This window comes from Mangifera indica, chromosome 3, assembly GCF_011075055.1.
Source record: "Mangifera indica cultivar Alphonso chromosome 3, CATAS_Mindica_2.1, whole genome shotgun sequence".
Taxonomy (NCBI): Eukaryota; Viridiplantae; Streptophyta; class Magnoliopsida; order Sapindales; family Anacardiaceae; genus Mangifera; species Mangifera indica.
This window is the reverse complement of record NC_058139.1, coordinates 7,323,691-7,340,900: the sequence shown is the minus strand read 5'-3', so window position 1 is coordinate 7,340,900 and position 17,210 is coordinate 7,323,691. Positions and strand designations below refer to the sequence as shown.

Genomic DNA, 17,210 nt, shown 5'->3' with positions numbered 1-17,210 from the left:
GATGCAAATCCGTAAAAAGAAATTAAATTTTAGAAGGGGGTAAAATCTCTCATCAGGGTGGAGGAGGTGGAATGGGGCTGTTCTAGCCTATTCAAGGGGAAGGGAAGTAGAGATGATAATTTTAAAATTTGTTTAAGGGCAAAATAGACTTTATATATCCATTCAGTTAATTTTGTCGTATGAAACAATTGTTAAAAGTTGGGGTCCCTCTGTTAACTTAATAAACTTTTCTATTTATTGGTGATTATTGAAACTTTAAGGTCGGTTTGGTATTTTTTCGACATCAACAACTTTGACGGAGACTTCATCAATCCTAGGATGACGTGTTTTTTTCCTTTAAATATATGATGTCAGTTTTAGTTTTAACCAAGTAATGATGGAGAGAGATCAACCCAAAGCGGTGCCGTTTAATACGGTTCCTTGATAAAAGGAAATGAATGTTCTTTTCAAAAGCCTATAATTATACTGGGATCTTGTTGTAAATGATTGGTTCTACGAAAAAGAAATTGATTGATTGTATTTTATTATTTAAAGAAACCAGAGGAAAAGGAAGATTCAGAAAAGATGGAGAACGTTTGACACTGTTCAACAAAGAAAACAACTGGCATCACAGCTGTGGTGTATCAACCAACAAGCCTGCTAGCTTCACTTGCCCCTTTTTCAGTTTATCTGCTCTACAAGCAATGTCATTTTGCCAAGTAATTTAATTGGAAATCCTGCCTCCTTTTCTTCTTCTTTTTTTAATGAATATTCCAGCCTGCTGTGGTGTAGCATGATGCATGTGGGTGGAAACAGCCAGGCCAGGCCAGCCTGCTTTACCTAGTCCCTTGCATTATCTTGAGGTTTTTTAAGCAACAAATCAGAATCGTTCTATAAATAACTATTAACTTTATGGACTGGGTTGGATTTTGGTCAGCATATTTGACAAGGTCTCTCTCTTGAACATACAGAATCAAAGTTTAAGGGGTAAGTATCTCTCATATAAACGTCACCATAGACCTTAAAACCTCCAAATTTGGCCATGAAAATTTCAAGATTCAACCTTCTTTAATCTAAAATATTTAACCCATAACTGAAATGGTCAATATTTTACACCATTACTACCACTTCACTCGACATCAGCTTGAGGGTGATATCAAATCCATAAAAATTCTTGACTAATCAGAAATGAAAAATGAATAAGTGTAAAACCCATGAATTTTAATGAAGATTTATTGTCTAAAATTAGAATGAAAAATATAAATTAATGAAAATTCTGTGGAGACATTGTTGTCATATATGTGTAAAGTAAATCCTAGTAGAGCCGAGAAGCTTGGCCAGCTTCATCCGGGTTGCCTCACATTTCCTTCTTTTTTAACCTCATGCTTTATCTATTTATAAAAAAGGTAAATTCAAAAATTCCTGAAATGGCTTTCAGATTATCCCCATTTACACAATTATCCATGTCTTTTTCAAAAAGACAATTATCCTGAAAGTCAATCGTATATTCAAAATCAAAATTAAAATTTTTTGATTGATCAATTAAACCAATAGTAGAAGATAGATAAACAAAATTTAATCATAATTTTATGAACACGTTCCATATTAATCTCATAATTAAACTTCAATTAATTACTGATTAGGGAAAGTGAACATCCAGGACGTTAAAATCCCGCGGGAAAAATCAACTGGGCAGAAAGAGCATTCCACGTGGCAGATTCTCTCCCTATCTCTCCGTCTCCCTCTCTCCCAGCTTTCATTCTCTGCCGCTAGACTTCATACATATAAAATTATAAATAACACAACTTAGTCTCTCTCTCTCTCTCTCTCTGTAGCCTCTCAACTTCCGTTCCTCTCGTATTATTAATTCATTCTTTTTATACCCACTTCTTCGATTCTTCAACAATATGCGTTTCTTTTCAGCCTCTTGAGTTTCTTGAATGCAAGTTCTTGGAAAGGCTGGGATTTTTTTCACTGCTGTTATTCTTTTCTTTGTTGATTGATCTTCGTTTCATTGAGCCATAATAACCAGAACAGAGTAATTGTGGGTGCTCTGTTTACTCTTTTTTTGCATATTCAATCATGTTTCACGCTATGAGATCCAAGTTCTACAAAAAATGGTAAGTTTTTTTATATTAATTTATGTGTTCTGTTGTCTTCGTTTCTTTGTGTCTTCTGTTTGTTTATTTATTTTTTTGATACAGTAAATCGTTGTTGAAGCTTTCAAAGACGAGGCTGGAGACAGTGAAGAAGAAGAAATCAGTGGTGTATACATATCTGAAGAATGATCTTGCTGAACTTCTCAGAAAGGGGCTTGACTTAAATGCATATGGCAGGGTAAACATCGCTTTTAGTTTTCATTTTGGAATCAAAGATTACAATTTCCATATTCTTCTTCCTCTTTTTATGCTTTCTGCATACGTTTTGGCGTTATTGTTATATTGTATAAACAATATCAAAATATATGTTTTTTATAAGATATGGGATCTTGCTATTGTTTTCTTCTTCTAGTGTAACATGGCTTCGACATAATTTTTGTATTACTTCTAATTAATATAAATGAAATGCCCCCACTGAGTCTCTGGTGCGTCCATATCCATTCTCTCTCCTGAATGAACCACAAAATTCATTCTATCGATAGGAATGCTATAAACTCTATGGCAGGATTTGGTCCATATATAGTATTTTGCGGGTGTTTATATTTTCTCAGCCCTGAAATAAATAAGAAACATTTCTTTGGTAGATAATTACAGTAAAATAAGTACAGCTTGTAATTAATGTGTAATGTGTCCTGACTTATGATCCATAAAAAAAATTATGGGCAGTAATAATTAAAACTAATTTTTGAATTAAGTCACTATTTGATTAGATGAATTTAAATTATAAAAAAGTAAATCATCAACAGTTAAAACTGTTTGATTTATTTCTGATGTTGAAACAGGTAGAAGGGTTTCTGGCAGAGAAAAACATGACATTCTGCTATGAGTACTTGGAACAGTGCATTTCCACCATCTATAGTAACCTCTCAAACATGGAGAATCAGAGGTGAATGAGGCTATTATTTTGCTTTGGTTGATATTTTGAGTGTTCTTTATGCCTAAGTGAGTACTTTGGCTTTTTAACTTTTTTTTCTGGGATATTCACATTCTTTTTTATTCTTCACGTTTCAGAGAATGCCCTAGTGAATGCAGAGAAGCTGTTGCAACTCTGATGCATGCTGCAGCTAGATTTGCTGACTTGCCAGAAGTACGCGAACTCAGAACTGTATTTACTGAAAGATTTGGAAGTTCCCTGGAAAGTTTTGTCAGTAAAGAGGTGAGAATCCATAACCATAGAAGTAGAACTCTTTATGCTTAGGAGAGTATTAGGTACTAACCCGGTTATTTTTTTCATGTGTAGTTTGTTGCAAAGTTGAATCCAGAGCACCCCTCACAGGAGAGAAAGATTCAGATACTGGAGGAAGTGGCACAAGAATTATCCATTCTGTGGGATCCTCGGTCTTTAAGAAAGCAATTGTTTAAACCTGCACCAGCAGCGCAAGTAAGCATTATGAAACTCTTATATGGCATGCTCAAGGCATAGGGATATTCAACAGGATTGTCTTGTTGAATAGAATTTGATAGTACTTGATGCGCTAGAAATTAAATTACATTCAGCTTCGGAATGCTTGAACTGATTATTTAACATTTATGAATCTGCTGCAGAGCAAGCCTGTGCGAGAAGCTGTTCATGATAGCAGCAATGACGGTTATAATAAGCATAAAAAAAAGGATGATGCCTTACAAGTTAGGGAAAGCCACGATAGTGAGAAAAAAATGAGTGATGTGAGGGTTCAGGATGTGCCATCATCAAACAGAAGGAAGGATACTGACTATGATGGATACAATCAGCATAAAAAGAACAGTGATGGTTTACTGGTAACGGACAGCCGCAATGGTGACAAAAAAATGAGTGACGAGAGGGGGGCTAATGTGACAACATCTAATACAAGGAAGGATACCCTTTATGAGAGGTACAATGTGCCTAGCGGTAGTGAAGATGAAGCCCTTTCGAATCATAGAAGAGGAGACAGCAGCACCAGCCAAGACAGCCAACGGACTGGTTTTAGTTCAGCAGGAAGTTTTTCTGAAGATGAAGTTGATAGCAGGAAGCCCGTTCACAATGGACTTATCCCTCCTTATGTTGAACACAGTAATGCGAAGGGAGGAAACAATGTAATGGAACCCACGAGATCAAATTATAATTTAAATGCACAACAATATAAGTACAAAGATCCCCCATATACGAAAAGCAACTTGAAACCGCCACCAGGTCGTGAAATGGCTGGCAATGGAGTGGCTCGCAAAGTAAGTCCCCGTTTGCAGGCGATGCTCAACGATGGTGGGGATGTGAGAGATGAAGAGGAAAAGAAAATTGATCAACTGCTGATGCATTACAGTAAGAAGAAGACCCCGGGGCAAGAAAGTGATGACACATATGAAGCCACTAGGCACAAAAATACAAGAACAGATCCACTGGGAAATCAATACGAGGAAACTGACGGGGTGGTAAGGCACATAAATGCAAAGTCTGAGGCGGCGGCAGCAGGTCATGTGCATCCAAAACTGCCGGATTATGATGATTTGGCCGCAAGGCTTGCGGCTCTTAGAGGGCGATAAAATGACTAAATGAGGAATCTATATTTAGCCTTAGAAGCTTAGATATGAACTAGTTTCAATTGGTTTATTCTCTTGTTTTGTAAAGATTGATTCATTTCACGTTCTTGTATTGCATTGATGTTTGAAATTCACCTTCTGGATGAAATTTTTTGGTCATTGCAAGTGTTGATAATCCTTTCTCTGTGTAATTTAACTTTAAACCTTACAGTATTAAACTAACACTTTGAACATTATTTCATAAAGTAATTACCACCAAAACAATGACTAAATATTGTAGAATGCCCACTTCTGTTCTTTACGAAGAAAGATCGAATAAACCAGAGCTGAGTGTAGAGGACCGGTTAGCATTGGAGTGAGACAGGTTTGGCTTCGCGCATTTTTATTTGTGTTAAGAGATCCTAAATATAGCGTCATTGAGAAATTGGGATACCTTCTTGTTGGGAACAACTTCTACACCCAAAAAATGAGTCAACAACCCAAGATCCCTGGTGGAAAATTGCTGAGCAAGAGCAGTCACAAATTGATCTACCATGGTAGTATTGTTACCCATAAGAATTATGTCATCGGCTTAAACAATAAGATATAGAAATAATCATCAACATTGAAAATGAAGAGAAAAATATTAACATATGAATTCTTAAAATCAGATGAAAGAAAGAAATTTATAAGTTTTTGATACCAATCTCAAGGAGCTTATTTTAGGTTGTAGATGACTTTTTAGAGTTTGTAAGTGTGTTAGATTATCGTTATTTATAAGAGCTAATAGTTGGAACGCGTAGATATTTTCTAAGACTCATCTTAAAAGAAAATATTGTTAACATCAAGTTGTTTTGTAGACCAATCACGATTGACAACTATACTAAAAATAATATGAATGGGTGTTGGTTTAATCACAAGATTGAACTTGTCATTATAATCTACTCTAGGTCTTTGGTGAAAGCCATTTGTAACCCAATGAACCTTAAATATGTTAGCAAGACCACCAAGAGTTTCATTTAGTTTAGAAAAATCCACTCACATGCAACAAGATTTTGACTTGGATCAAATGATACCAACTTCGATGTTCCATTTTTAACCAATACACTTATTCTTCGAACATAACTCGATTTCATATGTGATCTTTGAGGATTTCGGTCATCATGGTTGGTTTTATGTTATTGGAATAGGTCAATTGAGTGTGTAGGTTCATTTTTTAAGAGATTTTATGAATGTTGTTCTTGACTTGAGTAATCATCGTATGTGAAATAAAAGACATATTCAACACACTTGACATGCTTAAGAAACTTAGATTTTAGAATAGGAGGGTTCAAAATAATGGTAAACACCTGACATGTCTAAGGGTCAATATGTCCGACCCTTTCTAAAAAAGTATAGCCCATAACACAGATTAACATCCAAAAACACGACATAAGGCCTTACCATACCAAATGTTAACATGTAATGACTCATAGACACAACAAACTACAACCCATAAACGTGACATACTGTGCGAGTTTCGACAGTATAACCCACAATCTTGTCTTACAATAAACAAAAGATGTCAAAAATACTGTCTCACTTTCCTTGTCTCTCGACCCTTCTCTTTTGTTCCATTACAAATTTTGACTGAAAAAGTGGTTCACATGCCTACCATGTCCTCTGTTCCATTACAAGTTTTCTATCATAAGATAATTGGGAGTTAGTTAATTTTTTGGGCATGATGGGTGGTGAAGAAATGTTATCTCTCTGCAGTCAACGATGAGAATATATGTGTCTCCTTCCTATTTTTCCCCGTCCCCACCCTTATCCTCATCTGCATCTCTACCTTTTTATATTAATATTTTTGTTTAAAATATTAATATATCTTTATAATTTTATATTATTTATATTTTTAAAATTTATTTATGTTTTTATTGTGCATATTAAAGTGATTAATATATTACATTTGTGACATTTGAAATAGTGAGTTTGATTTTAATTTTATTTAATTTTGTTATTTAATATGTTTATATTATATTTTAAAGATATAGAGAGAAGATTTTTTTCCATAAAGATAAAGAGAGGATGAGAAATAGATTTTTCTTTATAAGGAAGAGATAAAAAATTCTTATTATCTCTGTAATGGGAACAGGTTGAAGATGGGTATTGATATACTCTACAAGAATGAGGATGGGGATATCAATCTCTTCCCTATCCCTTCTAGTTCTCGAGCTCAATTTAAATGAACCCAAAATGAGTTAAGCTCAAACGAGTTCGAATAAAAAAATTCAAAGTTTTCAAATTTGAACTTTGGAGTGTTTAACTCGTTAAGTGTATAAGCTAAAAATTTTAATACAAAACAATATCATTTTGATCGATATGTATTAAAATGATATTGTTTTAAAGTTAAAAGTTCAATTTGAGTTTGACTTTTTTATAACGAGTCAAATTCAAACTTATTTGAAATGAGTCAAGTTTAAACTTAAGTAAAATAAATTCAAACTCAAACTTAATTCTATATAAATCACGATGATAAGTTTAAGTTTGACTTAGCCAAATCTAGCGTTACTCATTCCGCTGGAAAAATGAATGCATAAACAAAAGCTACGACACCGCTTTTCTAGCAGTAACAATCCTACTACGTCATCGTTTGAGTTCATTGGATGACTTGGAACCATCTTCCTCTTCTCCACCAAGGTAAACCAATACTTTCTCGGTTCATCTCTGTACAGTACAGTTAGCTGAGCCTCACTCAATTCTTCAACTCAATTCGAAACTCCAGATCGATAGAACGACTCCACATGGGTTGCGTCCAATCGAAGATCGAGAACGCAGAAGCCGTCACGCGATGCAAAGAGCGGAAGAACTTCATGAAAGAAGCTGTCTCCTATCGCAACGCCTTCGCCACTGCTCACTCTTCCTACGCCATGTCCGTCAAGAACATCGGAGCCGCCCTCAGTGACTACGCCAACGGCGAGGTCCAAAACCCGCAACTCGCCTTTCAGGGCAACGCATCTTACTCGTCATCATCGGCTGCCGCCGCCTCCGCCGTCGTGCAAGCGCCCTTTGATCCAATCAAACCGCCGCCTCCTCCTCCCCCATCGGGCTACCCTCCCCCGCTGCAACGGGCTGCCAGTATGCCGGAGTTCGTCAACTCGTCGAAAACCAGGGAACCTATCGGCGTGGGACCCACTATTATCGAGGAGAACGATGCTGATGAAGAGGATGAAATTGAGAATCAAGAGAAATTGATTTTGAGAAAGAGGAGTAGCAGTAGAAATAAGAATGTGAATCATCAGAATGTGGTGAATTCCACGTCGCCGGAAAGACACGCCTCACAAGTTCAAAACAGTGGGGTGATGTCGGCGCCGCACCATCAGCATCAGCAAGTGTATGATTACTTTTTCAATCCGGATACCCAACCGGGGTCAACTTTGGAGGAGGTGAAGCTTGACAAGGTGTTTGATGAAAGGCCAAAAAGAGAGGAGTATGTGAAGGAGAAGGTGGCAACGGTGGTACCACCTGTGGAGGAGCAGAAGGTGACCGTGGTGGCGCCACCTGTGGAAGAGGAGAAGAAGGTGGTGGGACCTACAGGTGAAGGAGGGAGTGTCGGGAGAAATTTGAAGAGAGGGAAGGCAACCGGGGGAGGAGGAGGGGAGAAGAGGGTAGTTAAAGGGAGTGTAAATTTATTACAGATATTTAAAGACTTGGATGATCATTTCTTGAAGACGTCGGAGAGTGCTCATGATGTTTCGAAGATGATGGAGGCCACCCGGCTGCATTATCATTCCAATTTTGCTGATAATCGGGGTAATTTTGTAGTAAGAATTTATTTTAATTGCCTGTGATAATTTAGGATCTAAATTAAGGAAATGTGTAGTATTTTGTGTGTGTACTTGACTTTATAGATAAGAGCTAGCTGGCAAAATTGCAAGTTGTTTTGGCTTAGTGATCGGAAATTCTCGTTATAGTAATTGTGTTTAATTATAAGAACTAAGAAATTGCAATTTATAATGATCCATGAAATAGTTATGTTTGAGTGGGTTGATGAATGTCATAAGAATCAAGTTTCAAACTGCTTGAGAATTTAAAAGCTAAACTGTGAACTGTAACACTGTTAATGAATAAATAACAAGTTACATAGGCCAGAATGATGGTTAATTCTACTTATGGTGTAGGTTTGATTTGGGCAAACAAATTGATTATGCAACATTGTTGTGGTGAAAAAATATGAGATATTATTTTGCAGTATAATATTGACTGTTTAAGCAACTTCTCTGTCTTGCTAATTTAGGTGATGATTTTGAAGATTTTTATTTAGTCCAGGTTATGTTATTTGTAGTATTAGTTTACTAAACCGTTTTGCAATAACTTTATTTCTTGTGATATAATTTACTGAGACTAGCTTGTCATTAGCTTGCTATTTGCGCTTCAGGGCACATTGATCACTCAGCAAAGTTGATGCGTGTTATTTCATGGAATCGGTCATTTAGAGGAATGCCTAATGTTGACAATGTGAAGGATGACTTTGACTCAGAAGAGCATGAAACTCATGCCTCTGTGTTGGATAAATTACTAGCTTGGGAAAAAAAGCTTTATCATGAAGTGAAGGTATGTTGGAGTGTTTTGGCTTGACAAATTGAATTTAATTTAGCTCATATACTTCATTGCTGTCATTTCTTGATCAATACAGATTTTTGTGATCCATGGTGCTTGAATTTTTAGTTTGCCTTATGTCTAATTTCACATGTCTGCATTTGCAACTAGATAGCTGCCCTCTTCATAGATTTCATTCCGTTAGTTTTAATAAATTCTGGATGAAGATTCTTGAAGGGAGGTGGTTGTTTGTTTCCATTAACTTCCTCGAATTCACCATTCCTGAACATGTGTTCTTAAAAACTGAAGGGAGTGAGAATGCAAAGATTATTACACTCTTGGTAGGATTACAAAATCACATGCCCGAAATAGTGTCTGTTATAAATCATGTTTTTCTTGTTGTAATGTGCTCACCTGTAATTACACCATTCCAAGTGATAGTGTATTTGAATCCTTGTTTTCATCCTTAAAATGTAAGGTTGCCAGAAGGGTGATATAACTATTTGTGTAAGAACTGCCAAGCTGATTTTTTTTTTTTTTGGGTGCTTCAGAAGTACAACTCTACTTCAAACATTCATCCTTAACCTTTATCCTTTCTCTTCTGTTTGGTTGATATCAAACAATGAGTTTTGGTTTCAATATTAGCATAACACACTTCTCCTTCTACAGAAGTTCAACTTTCATGCTTCCTTTTTCAAAAAGCAAAGATTCAATTGTCTCATCTTCAGGTTCTTATTTGGGACTGATGTTGCTTATAGGCTGGTGAACTAATGAAATTTGAGTACCAAAGGAAGGTTGCTTTGCTAAGCAAGCCAAAGAGACGTGATGCCAACTCTGAATCGTTGGAGAAAATAAAAGCAACTGTGAGTCATCTGCATACTAGATATATTGTCGATATGCAATCTATGGATTCAACAGTTCTAGAAATAAATCGTCTAAGAGATGAACAGCTGTATCCAAAACTTGTTCAGCTTGTTGATGGGTAAGTTGCAGTCTGAGCAGAAACTGACAGATAAAACTTGCTTGAACTGTTCTTTGGCTGTGTAATTCCAGAATTTTTTTTTTTTCAACTAATAACTTCTCCACTTAAGCAGATTACTGCCTCCATATTTACTAGTGGTATGAGAATTATAGGGACTTGTGTATATGGTTTGACATACAATTGGAATCATTAGAGGATGCAAGAAAAACATTTTAGAAGTCTTTGAATTGTTTGAAATTTGATAAAAAATTTGCTTAGCCAAAATTAAGTGAAGTGGGTTTGATTGGAATCAGCAAATCAATCTAGGGTATCCTATGGGATTTTACTGGTTACAGGGTGTTTAATTCAGTGTTATCTAGGCATGTGATATGATTACCACACATGCATAGAAAGATTTATAAAATAGATAAATGATTTGATCAATCAGGCAACACCTATCAAATCGGGCCACACCGAGAAAGATATGTTCCAAGTTTACAAAATCTCCTGTGAACTTTGATATTCTTTTTCCTTATTATTTCTAACTGCTGCCATTTTGGGGCATCGTGAAAAGCCTATATTAGGCGACTAGGCTGAGAACCATTAGTGATCACATGGTCATACTGATTAAAGAATTAATTTGACTTCTTAGCTCTTTGTGCATACTTTGCCTTCTGGATTATTTGCTTTCAGGTACCTACAGTAAGTCATAAGAATACTGAGTATCCACAAGTATTTTAAAACTTGATGAAACCATAATAATTGGTGTATGGTCTGCAGGATGGCAACGATGTGGGGGACCATGCATGTTCACCATGATCAGCAGTTCAAGATTGTGTTTCACCTAAAATTTTTGGACATAAGTCAATCCCCTAAGGAAACAACAGAGCACCATCATGAGCGGACGATGCAGCTGTGGGCTGTTGTGCAAGAGTGGCATGCACGGTTTTGTAAGCTTATGGATCATCAGAAAGAATACATAAAGGCTCTAAATTGTTGGTTAAAACTAAATCTCATTCCCATAGAGAGCAGCTTGAAAGAAAAGGTCTCTTCTCCTCCGAGGGTTGCAACTCCCCCCATTCAGAGGCTCCTGATTGCTTGGCATGATTTTCTAGAGACACTTCCAGATGAAGGAGCAAGAAGTGCTATAAGTAACTTTGGTGCCATAATTAATTCCATTATGGACCATCAAGAAGACGAAATGAAATTGAAGGAAAAATGTGAGGAATCAAAGAAGGAGCTTTTGCGTAAGACTCGGCAATTTGAAGACTGGCATCAAAAGTATATGCAGCGAAGATCACCTGATGATGTGAATCAGGAAGATAGCATGCACAAGGATGCTGTTCAAGAAAGAAAGTTTCAAGTGGATATGGTGAAGAAGCGTTTGGAAGAGGAAGAGGAAGCCTACCAGAGACAATGCGTTCAGGTGAGAGTGAAGTCTTTAAAAAGTCTTAAAACTCACTTGCCGGAGCTCTTTAGAGCAATGTCCGATATATCTCTTGCTTGTTCAAAAGCGTACAGTGAATTGAGATCCATATCACAAACACCAGAGGCTAAGTGAAATCTCATCATGAGAATAGATTTTTTAGGTTTGTATAATTCGCTTGTATGTGTCCATTGAAGCTTTATATGCTTTCTATACAGAACAACCCAGAAACTATGTATATTTTTGTATATTTATCGTCATTAAATTGATGTGGCTTTCAATGAATGAAATGTTAAATTCATCTGTGTGTTTGTATTGATGAAGTGCACCATTTAAATTCAGAAGCCTGTATTAAATCAGTTAAGATATGAGAACAATATATAGAAAGCAATTGGAGCTCCTTTGAAAGAAACCCTTCATGAATTTAGACGTGCCTGCATAAATTTTATAAGCATATGTACAAATTACTCCTTGAAACGAGAACTATGGGAACCAAGATTAACACATAACTTGAGGCAAAATGCCCAGGTTCTCTAAACAGAACAAGCACAACTTTACACAGTGAAACTCAAAGAGAGCTGCAATAAAAAGCCATTTCCAGGAATCTTGAAAGGAACCATCTCTCATCCTAAGCAACAAAACCGTTTTCTCTTATCTTGTGTTTCATGGTTTAGAGTAATCCCTGAAGACCTTGGAGGATTAATTCTTGCCAGTCTTTTTGCTGCGAATTACAAAAAAGAAGAAACCATTTTTATCTTTACGTACTTGACTATTTACCGATGTTTGTGATCAACTAAAATTACAATGAAGATACGTGTTTGTAACTAAACTTCACCTATATCATAGAAAAGATCGTTGATATTCTGGGCAGTCTTTGCAGAAGTTTCCTTGTGAAACATTCCACTTTCTTGGGCAAATTGTTCAGCTTCCTGCATTGGAAGAAACAAACAAAAAAATAGATAGATTCAAACGACTTCTCAGGCATTAGAAGGGAAATGAAAAAAACATTTTTTTTCAAATACCTCAGCTTCCACCTCTCTATGTGAACGCAAGTCAGACTTGTTTCCCACCAAGGCCATCACCAAATTTTGATTTCCTGAAGGTAGTAACACAATTATAAAGCGGAATTTTAAATAAAGAAAGAAAACATTATAATTTATTGAAGACCACTTCTAAAATCTCTCCCCTTACCTTGTCTTTGCAATTCCTGCACCCATTTCTTTGCTCTAATGAATGTATCCTGGAGCCAAGCAGCATACAGCCGTCAGTTTTTTTTAAGAAATGAAAAAATGAATGACTGATAATTTCACACTCTTTTGGGATATGGCATGGAAGTGAACACGTTAATTTGATCTTTTTTAATGTCGTTGAATCAATAGAAAATACAGATGAAACATATCGAAATGAAATATAACCAGAAGGAGGATAATGAATAGTTACCATGCTTGAGATGTCATACACAACAATCGCGGCGGCTGCGCCTCGATAGTACATAGGAGCCAAGCTATGGTATCGCTCTTGTCCTGCTGTGTCCCATATATCAAATTTTACGGTGGCTTCTGTCAAGGATAATATCTGAGTGAAAAATGCTGCCCCTATTGTTGGCTCCTGTACATGAACATAACTAAGATCCTCAACTATGCAACACATTAACAAATAATTAAAAGAGAAAAAAAATTAACAGAATAGTAGAAGAAACAAGAGTTGAGCAGCATTAACCTGGTGATCGTAAAATTGACCTTTGATGAATCTTAATACCAAACTTGTTTTCCCAGTTCCCATGTCCCCCAGAAGCACCTGCAAATCAAATGTTGCAATAGTATGACTTCTTTAAATGTTGCAATAACAAAATGGCATACTTTATTACAAGATGATAAGACTTAAACATGAAAGATTATGCAGCAATTTTTAATGTTAGTTATATGATGAATTGTGGAAATGGCATTAACTCAATTTAATGGCTCTTTTATGATTTTTTTTTTTTTTTCTGTGTTGAAATTCCCTTTATACTCTAGTTTATACCCATCAAAGATTTGTGATTTTCAAACTTAAAAATCAAAATTTCAGATTATCTGAAATAGACTTGTAGGCGTCTTAAACACAAATCCTGGAGTCACAGATCCATTGTTTTATGGAAAAAGGAAAAAAAGAGCCAAAAAACAGCGAAACAACACAATGAAAAGGCAACAAAGACATAAAGAAAAAGGATGGAAATAAAATGTATAAAAAAGCAAAACATACCCACCAGCTTGGCTTGTATAATCTTGTTGCCAGGCCTTGCCATTGCACGCCGCTTGATGATCAATATGAGATACAAAGAAAAGAAAGAAAAATAAAAACCTGTTGAGATGATTAAAACAAAACCAATTCTGAAGTTGAAAAAGGAACCAGTTGTATTGTTTTGTTCCTCAAGAAACTCCAAGGACTGGGAAGAAGAATGGTTGGTTTGACTTCTAAAATCCTGTGTTGCATTGACAAATATGCCAGGTTTGACTGTTAGATTATATGTTAGTGGGGTCACTTCTATATAAGTTCATTAAATATACGAGAAACCAAATACTGTGTACTTTTCTTTTCACCTTCTTCTGACTGGATTGAATCTGAATGACACAGTTTAAACAATGTGGTAGTTTATTTTGTCATTGTCAGGTAACATTGCAAAACTAGCAATAGCTATTGAATCTTCCAGGCGTTATTGATTATTTGACCAGAAGAGATAAAAATGTCTGGTTTTAGTGAACTGCTTTCTTGCGGGTGTCATAATGCTATCTAACTTTTAGGCGAGGCTTTGACATAACCTTTGCACTACAAAGCTCCATTAGATTACAGTATCATCTCAATTAATACAAGTAGGACACATATAACCTTAAAAGGAGAGCAAAGGTCAAAAAGGTTGTGAGATAAGATGGCAAGCATGCATACAAAGCACCAAAGGTAAGGAAGACAAGGATTAGCCTAATAATTAAAGTATTGTATAGATGCTTTACACTGTGAAAGTGAATTCATCATATTTGAAAGAGTGAAAGCTAAGATTTGTTTAATAATATAACCAAAATAGTGGTTTCCATTTTACCAAATTAAGAATACAAAACAGAACTCTGAAATATATACATTTACATTTATTCCTCGTTTAACCATTAATTCAAAGTAAAAATGAAAGCTAAGGAAGCCTCATAATTCATATGGAGACAAGTTTTTTTTGATATTATTGTAACATTCTTAAACAAATCTCAAATTAGCAAAGCACAAAAAAAAATGTTGGATATATATTTATATTTTATATTGCTTGACATGCTAAGATATAACTTATTAAAAAGTTAGTAAACTTCTAACCTATTAAAACATGTATTAAATTGTAAAACTCAAATAAAAATTATGATAGATTGTGTATTCAAAATAGATAATATTTTGACAGTGAACCATTTTATTGAACCAAGATGTTACAAGAAAGCAAACAGTTAACTCTATATATGGTTTTGTAGTCAATACAAACATAACTTGTTATAATGATATATATAAAAATGTTTAAATTTTAAGATAAAAAGATGATCAATAAGCAAGTTCGAGCACATTTTTTGCAGCTCTGTGTGAACATTTTTCTGGAGCTTAACGTCAAGTACATGAATTCGTATATAGATGAAGCATTTTGGTCAAACTTTAAGCCACAAAATTTACCCATTAACAAATTTATCCTGCAAGAAGTTCCGTTCTCTGAGCTGGGACCTGAGGAACCAATCCCCAAAAATCCTCTCATTTCTTCATCACTATTTCAATCTATATATTTTTATATATCAAAGTTAGCTAGCCAACAAATTAATATGCACCATTCTGATCACACTCAAGCACCTTCTCATTATTTCACCGCACAAAAACAAACCCACTGAAGAGCAAACAAACAAGAGACACACCTTCCTCGTACCCAACACACTTCCCCCTGCAATTTCCAAACCATTCTCAACCCATAAACCGTCAATGGCTCCTTCCAAAACTAACCCACCACCACCGCCGGACCACCATTTTTACACCCCTCTACCACCTCATCCACCGCAAAACCAGAACTTCACCATTCTCTCATACTTTTACTCCCCCACTTCAGGGCCTAACTGGCGCATAATCGTCACTCTTTCGCTTCTTCTCCTCGCTGCTCTGGTTTACATCTTTTGGCCATCCGATCCCATCGTCAAGGTCGAAAGACTTCACTTAACACACATTCAAGTCCACACAAAACCCTGCATATGCCTCGACATATCCATGAATGTCACTTTGAAGGTTCACAATGTAGATGTTTATTCAATGGACTACAAGACCCTGGACGTTGCGGTTGGGTATAGAGGGAAGAGGCTGGGGCACGTGAAGTCGCACCATGGTCACGTGAGAGCACTTGGGTCGTCCTATGTTGAAGCTGAGCTGGAGCTTGAATGTGTGAAAGTGTTATCTGATGTTGTGTTTTTGCTGGAGGACTTGGCCAGAGGTGCGGTGCCCATTGATACTGTTACTGAATTTTCTGGTCACCTGGGGATCTTCTTCTTTGGGTTTCCATTGAAGGTAAAGTTTTTCTTAACTTTGGTATCACTTTTGTTAACTGCTCGTTTTTCAAGGTTTGGATTTTGCTTGAATTGACTTTGAAGTTAAACTAACTTGTTTGTTTAAGGTTGAAGATAGCATGATCTAGCCACTAATGCTTTTACATTGGTGTTTGAAATTGTTTAGCAGACAAAAGTATCATGCGAGGTTGTGGTAAATACAACCAGTCAGACCATTGCTCGCCAGAACTGCTACACTGAGGTGCTGATTTGAAACCATTAAAATTTCAATTTTTTTGTTAAGTATTCATAGAACCCACTTCTCTGTTTAAATTTTATCACGTTATCATCACTGCAACTCCTGCATTCTAGCTCTTTCAAGCAAGTTAAAAAAATCTGTTTTGGCATTGCATAGAAATCTCCCAACTGTGAATTATTGAAAATTATTTGTAGTTATGTTTGTATAATCCCTGACGGTTATCTTTTACTATGATCAGTGATGAATGACAGCATTCAAAAGCTGCAGCAGAGCTGAAAGATTCAGAGTTGTCCTTGGCCTTGTTATGTGTACAAAATTGTATCAGGTTTGGGAATTAATGTTAAATATGAAAATATAAGGCATGTAATAATATTCTAATAGCATATGTCTAGTTTGTGACAGTGGAGAACATAATATTGAGTAATATATATTTTTGTAATCATCAGCTTAATGATCTCCCTGAATCAGGAACCATATCCTTTTCTACAGAAAATAATTTCATTATCTTTGTTCAGCCATGGAAAAACAGACATGGTCTCTGCAACTTAAGACTGTTTCGAATCATATCATTCTGCATAACAAGTGGTGTGAGTGATCATATTGTGCTACAATCTAAACGAGAAATTACATACAAATATAAAAAATTTTCAAAACCTAGAATATATCACACTACAGACTTAATCGCACGACCCCACTTGTATCCACTTCGATGATACCTGCACCTGAAAGACCCTGGATGGGTAGTGGTTGAACACACACACTTCTTTGTTACACCACCACCCCCTCTATCGGCCGCCACCTTTGATGGCAGTTGGTGCTCCCCAAATCGCTTTCTGTGATCAGAGCCACT

General features: G+C 36.0%; 4 protein-coding genes across 7 annotated transcripts; 3 read left to right on the top strand and 1 right to left on the bottom strand.

Moving 5' to 3' along the window:
- Window positions 1-2,073: 2,073 nt before the first annotated feature.
- Window positions 2,074-4,637, top strand: LOC123210963. Its single transcript, XM_044629461.1, has 6 exons — window positions 2,074-2,099; window positions 2,184-2,316; window positions 2,921-3,024; window positions 3,150-3,294; window positions 3,379-3,519; window positions 3,684-4,637. Exons 1-6 carry the CDS (start codon window positions 2,074-2,076, stop codon window positions 4,635-4,637), a joined length of 1,503 nt encoding a protein of 500 aa, XP_044485396.1.
- Window positions 4,638-7,152: 2,515 nt separating this feature from the next.
- On the top strand, window positions 7,153-11,879 carry LOC123211414 (protein ALTERED PHOSPHATE STARVATION RESPONSE 1-like). 2 transcript variants are annotated; one of them, XM_044630130.1, is made up of 5 exons: window positions 7,153-7,292; window positions 7,378-8,405; window positions 9,031-9,206; window positions 9,950-10,173; window positions 10,933-11,879. In XM_044630130.1, the coding sequence occupies exons 2-5, from the start codon at window positions 7,397-7,399 to the stop codon at window positions 11,711-11,713; spliced, it is 2,190 nt and encodes a 729-aa protein (XP_044486065.1). In that variant the 5' UTR covers window positions 7,153-7,292; window positions 7,378-7,396; the 3' UTR covers window positions 11,714-11,879. The 2 variants fall into 2 exon arrangements, with proteins under 2 accessions (XP_044486065.1, XP_044486064.1); XM_044630129.1 differs by having other exon boundaries at window positions 7,155-8,405.
- A 78-nt stretch (window positions 11,880-11,957) lies between these two features.
- Window positions 11,958-13,978, bottom strand: LOC123211416 (ras-related protein RHN1-like). 2 transcript variants are annotated; one of them, XM_044630131.1, is made up of 7 exons: window positions 13,824-13,978; window positions 13,298-13,375; window positions 13,019-13,186; window positions 12,770-12,818; window positions 12,601-12,674; window positions 12,414-12,507; window positions 11,958-12,299 (listed from the first exon to the last, which is right to left on the bottom strand). In XM_044630131.1, the coding sequence occupies exons 1-7, from the start codon at window positions 13,860-13,862 to the stop codon at window positions 12,202-12,204; spliced, it is 600 nt and encodes a 199-aa protein (XP_044486066.1). In that variant the 5' UTR covers window positions 13,863-13,978; the 3' UTR covers window positions 11,958-12,201. The 2 variants fall into 2 exon arrangements, with proteins under 2 accessions (XP_044486066.1, XP_044486067.1); XM_044630132.1 differs by having other exon boundaries at window positions 13,820-13,963.
- A 1,372-nt stretch (window positions 13,979-15,350) lies between these two features.
- LOC123210823 lies at window positions 15,351-16,805 on the top strand. 2 transcript variants are annotated; one of them, XM_044629310.1, is made up of 3 exons: window positions 15,351-16,123; window positions 16,289-16,363; window positions 16,599-16,805. In XM_044629310.1, exons 1-3 carry the CDS (start codon window positions 15,551-15,553, stop codon window positions 16,599-16,601), a joined length of 651 nt encoding a protein of 216 aa, XP_044485245.1. In that variant the 5' UTR covers window positions 15,351-15,550; the 3' UTR covers window positions 16,602-16,805. The 2 variants fall into 2 exon arrangements, with proteins under 2 accessions (XP_044485245.1, XP_044485246.1); XM_044629311.1 differs by having other exon boundaries at window positions 15,382-16,123; window positions 16,292-16,363.
- Window positions 16,806-17,210: the final 405 nt, after the last annotated feature.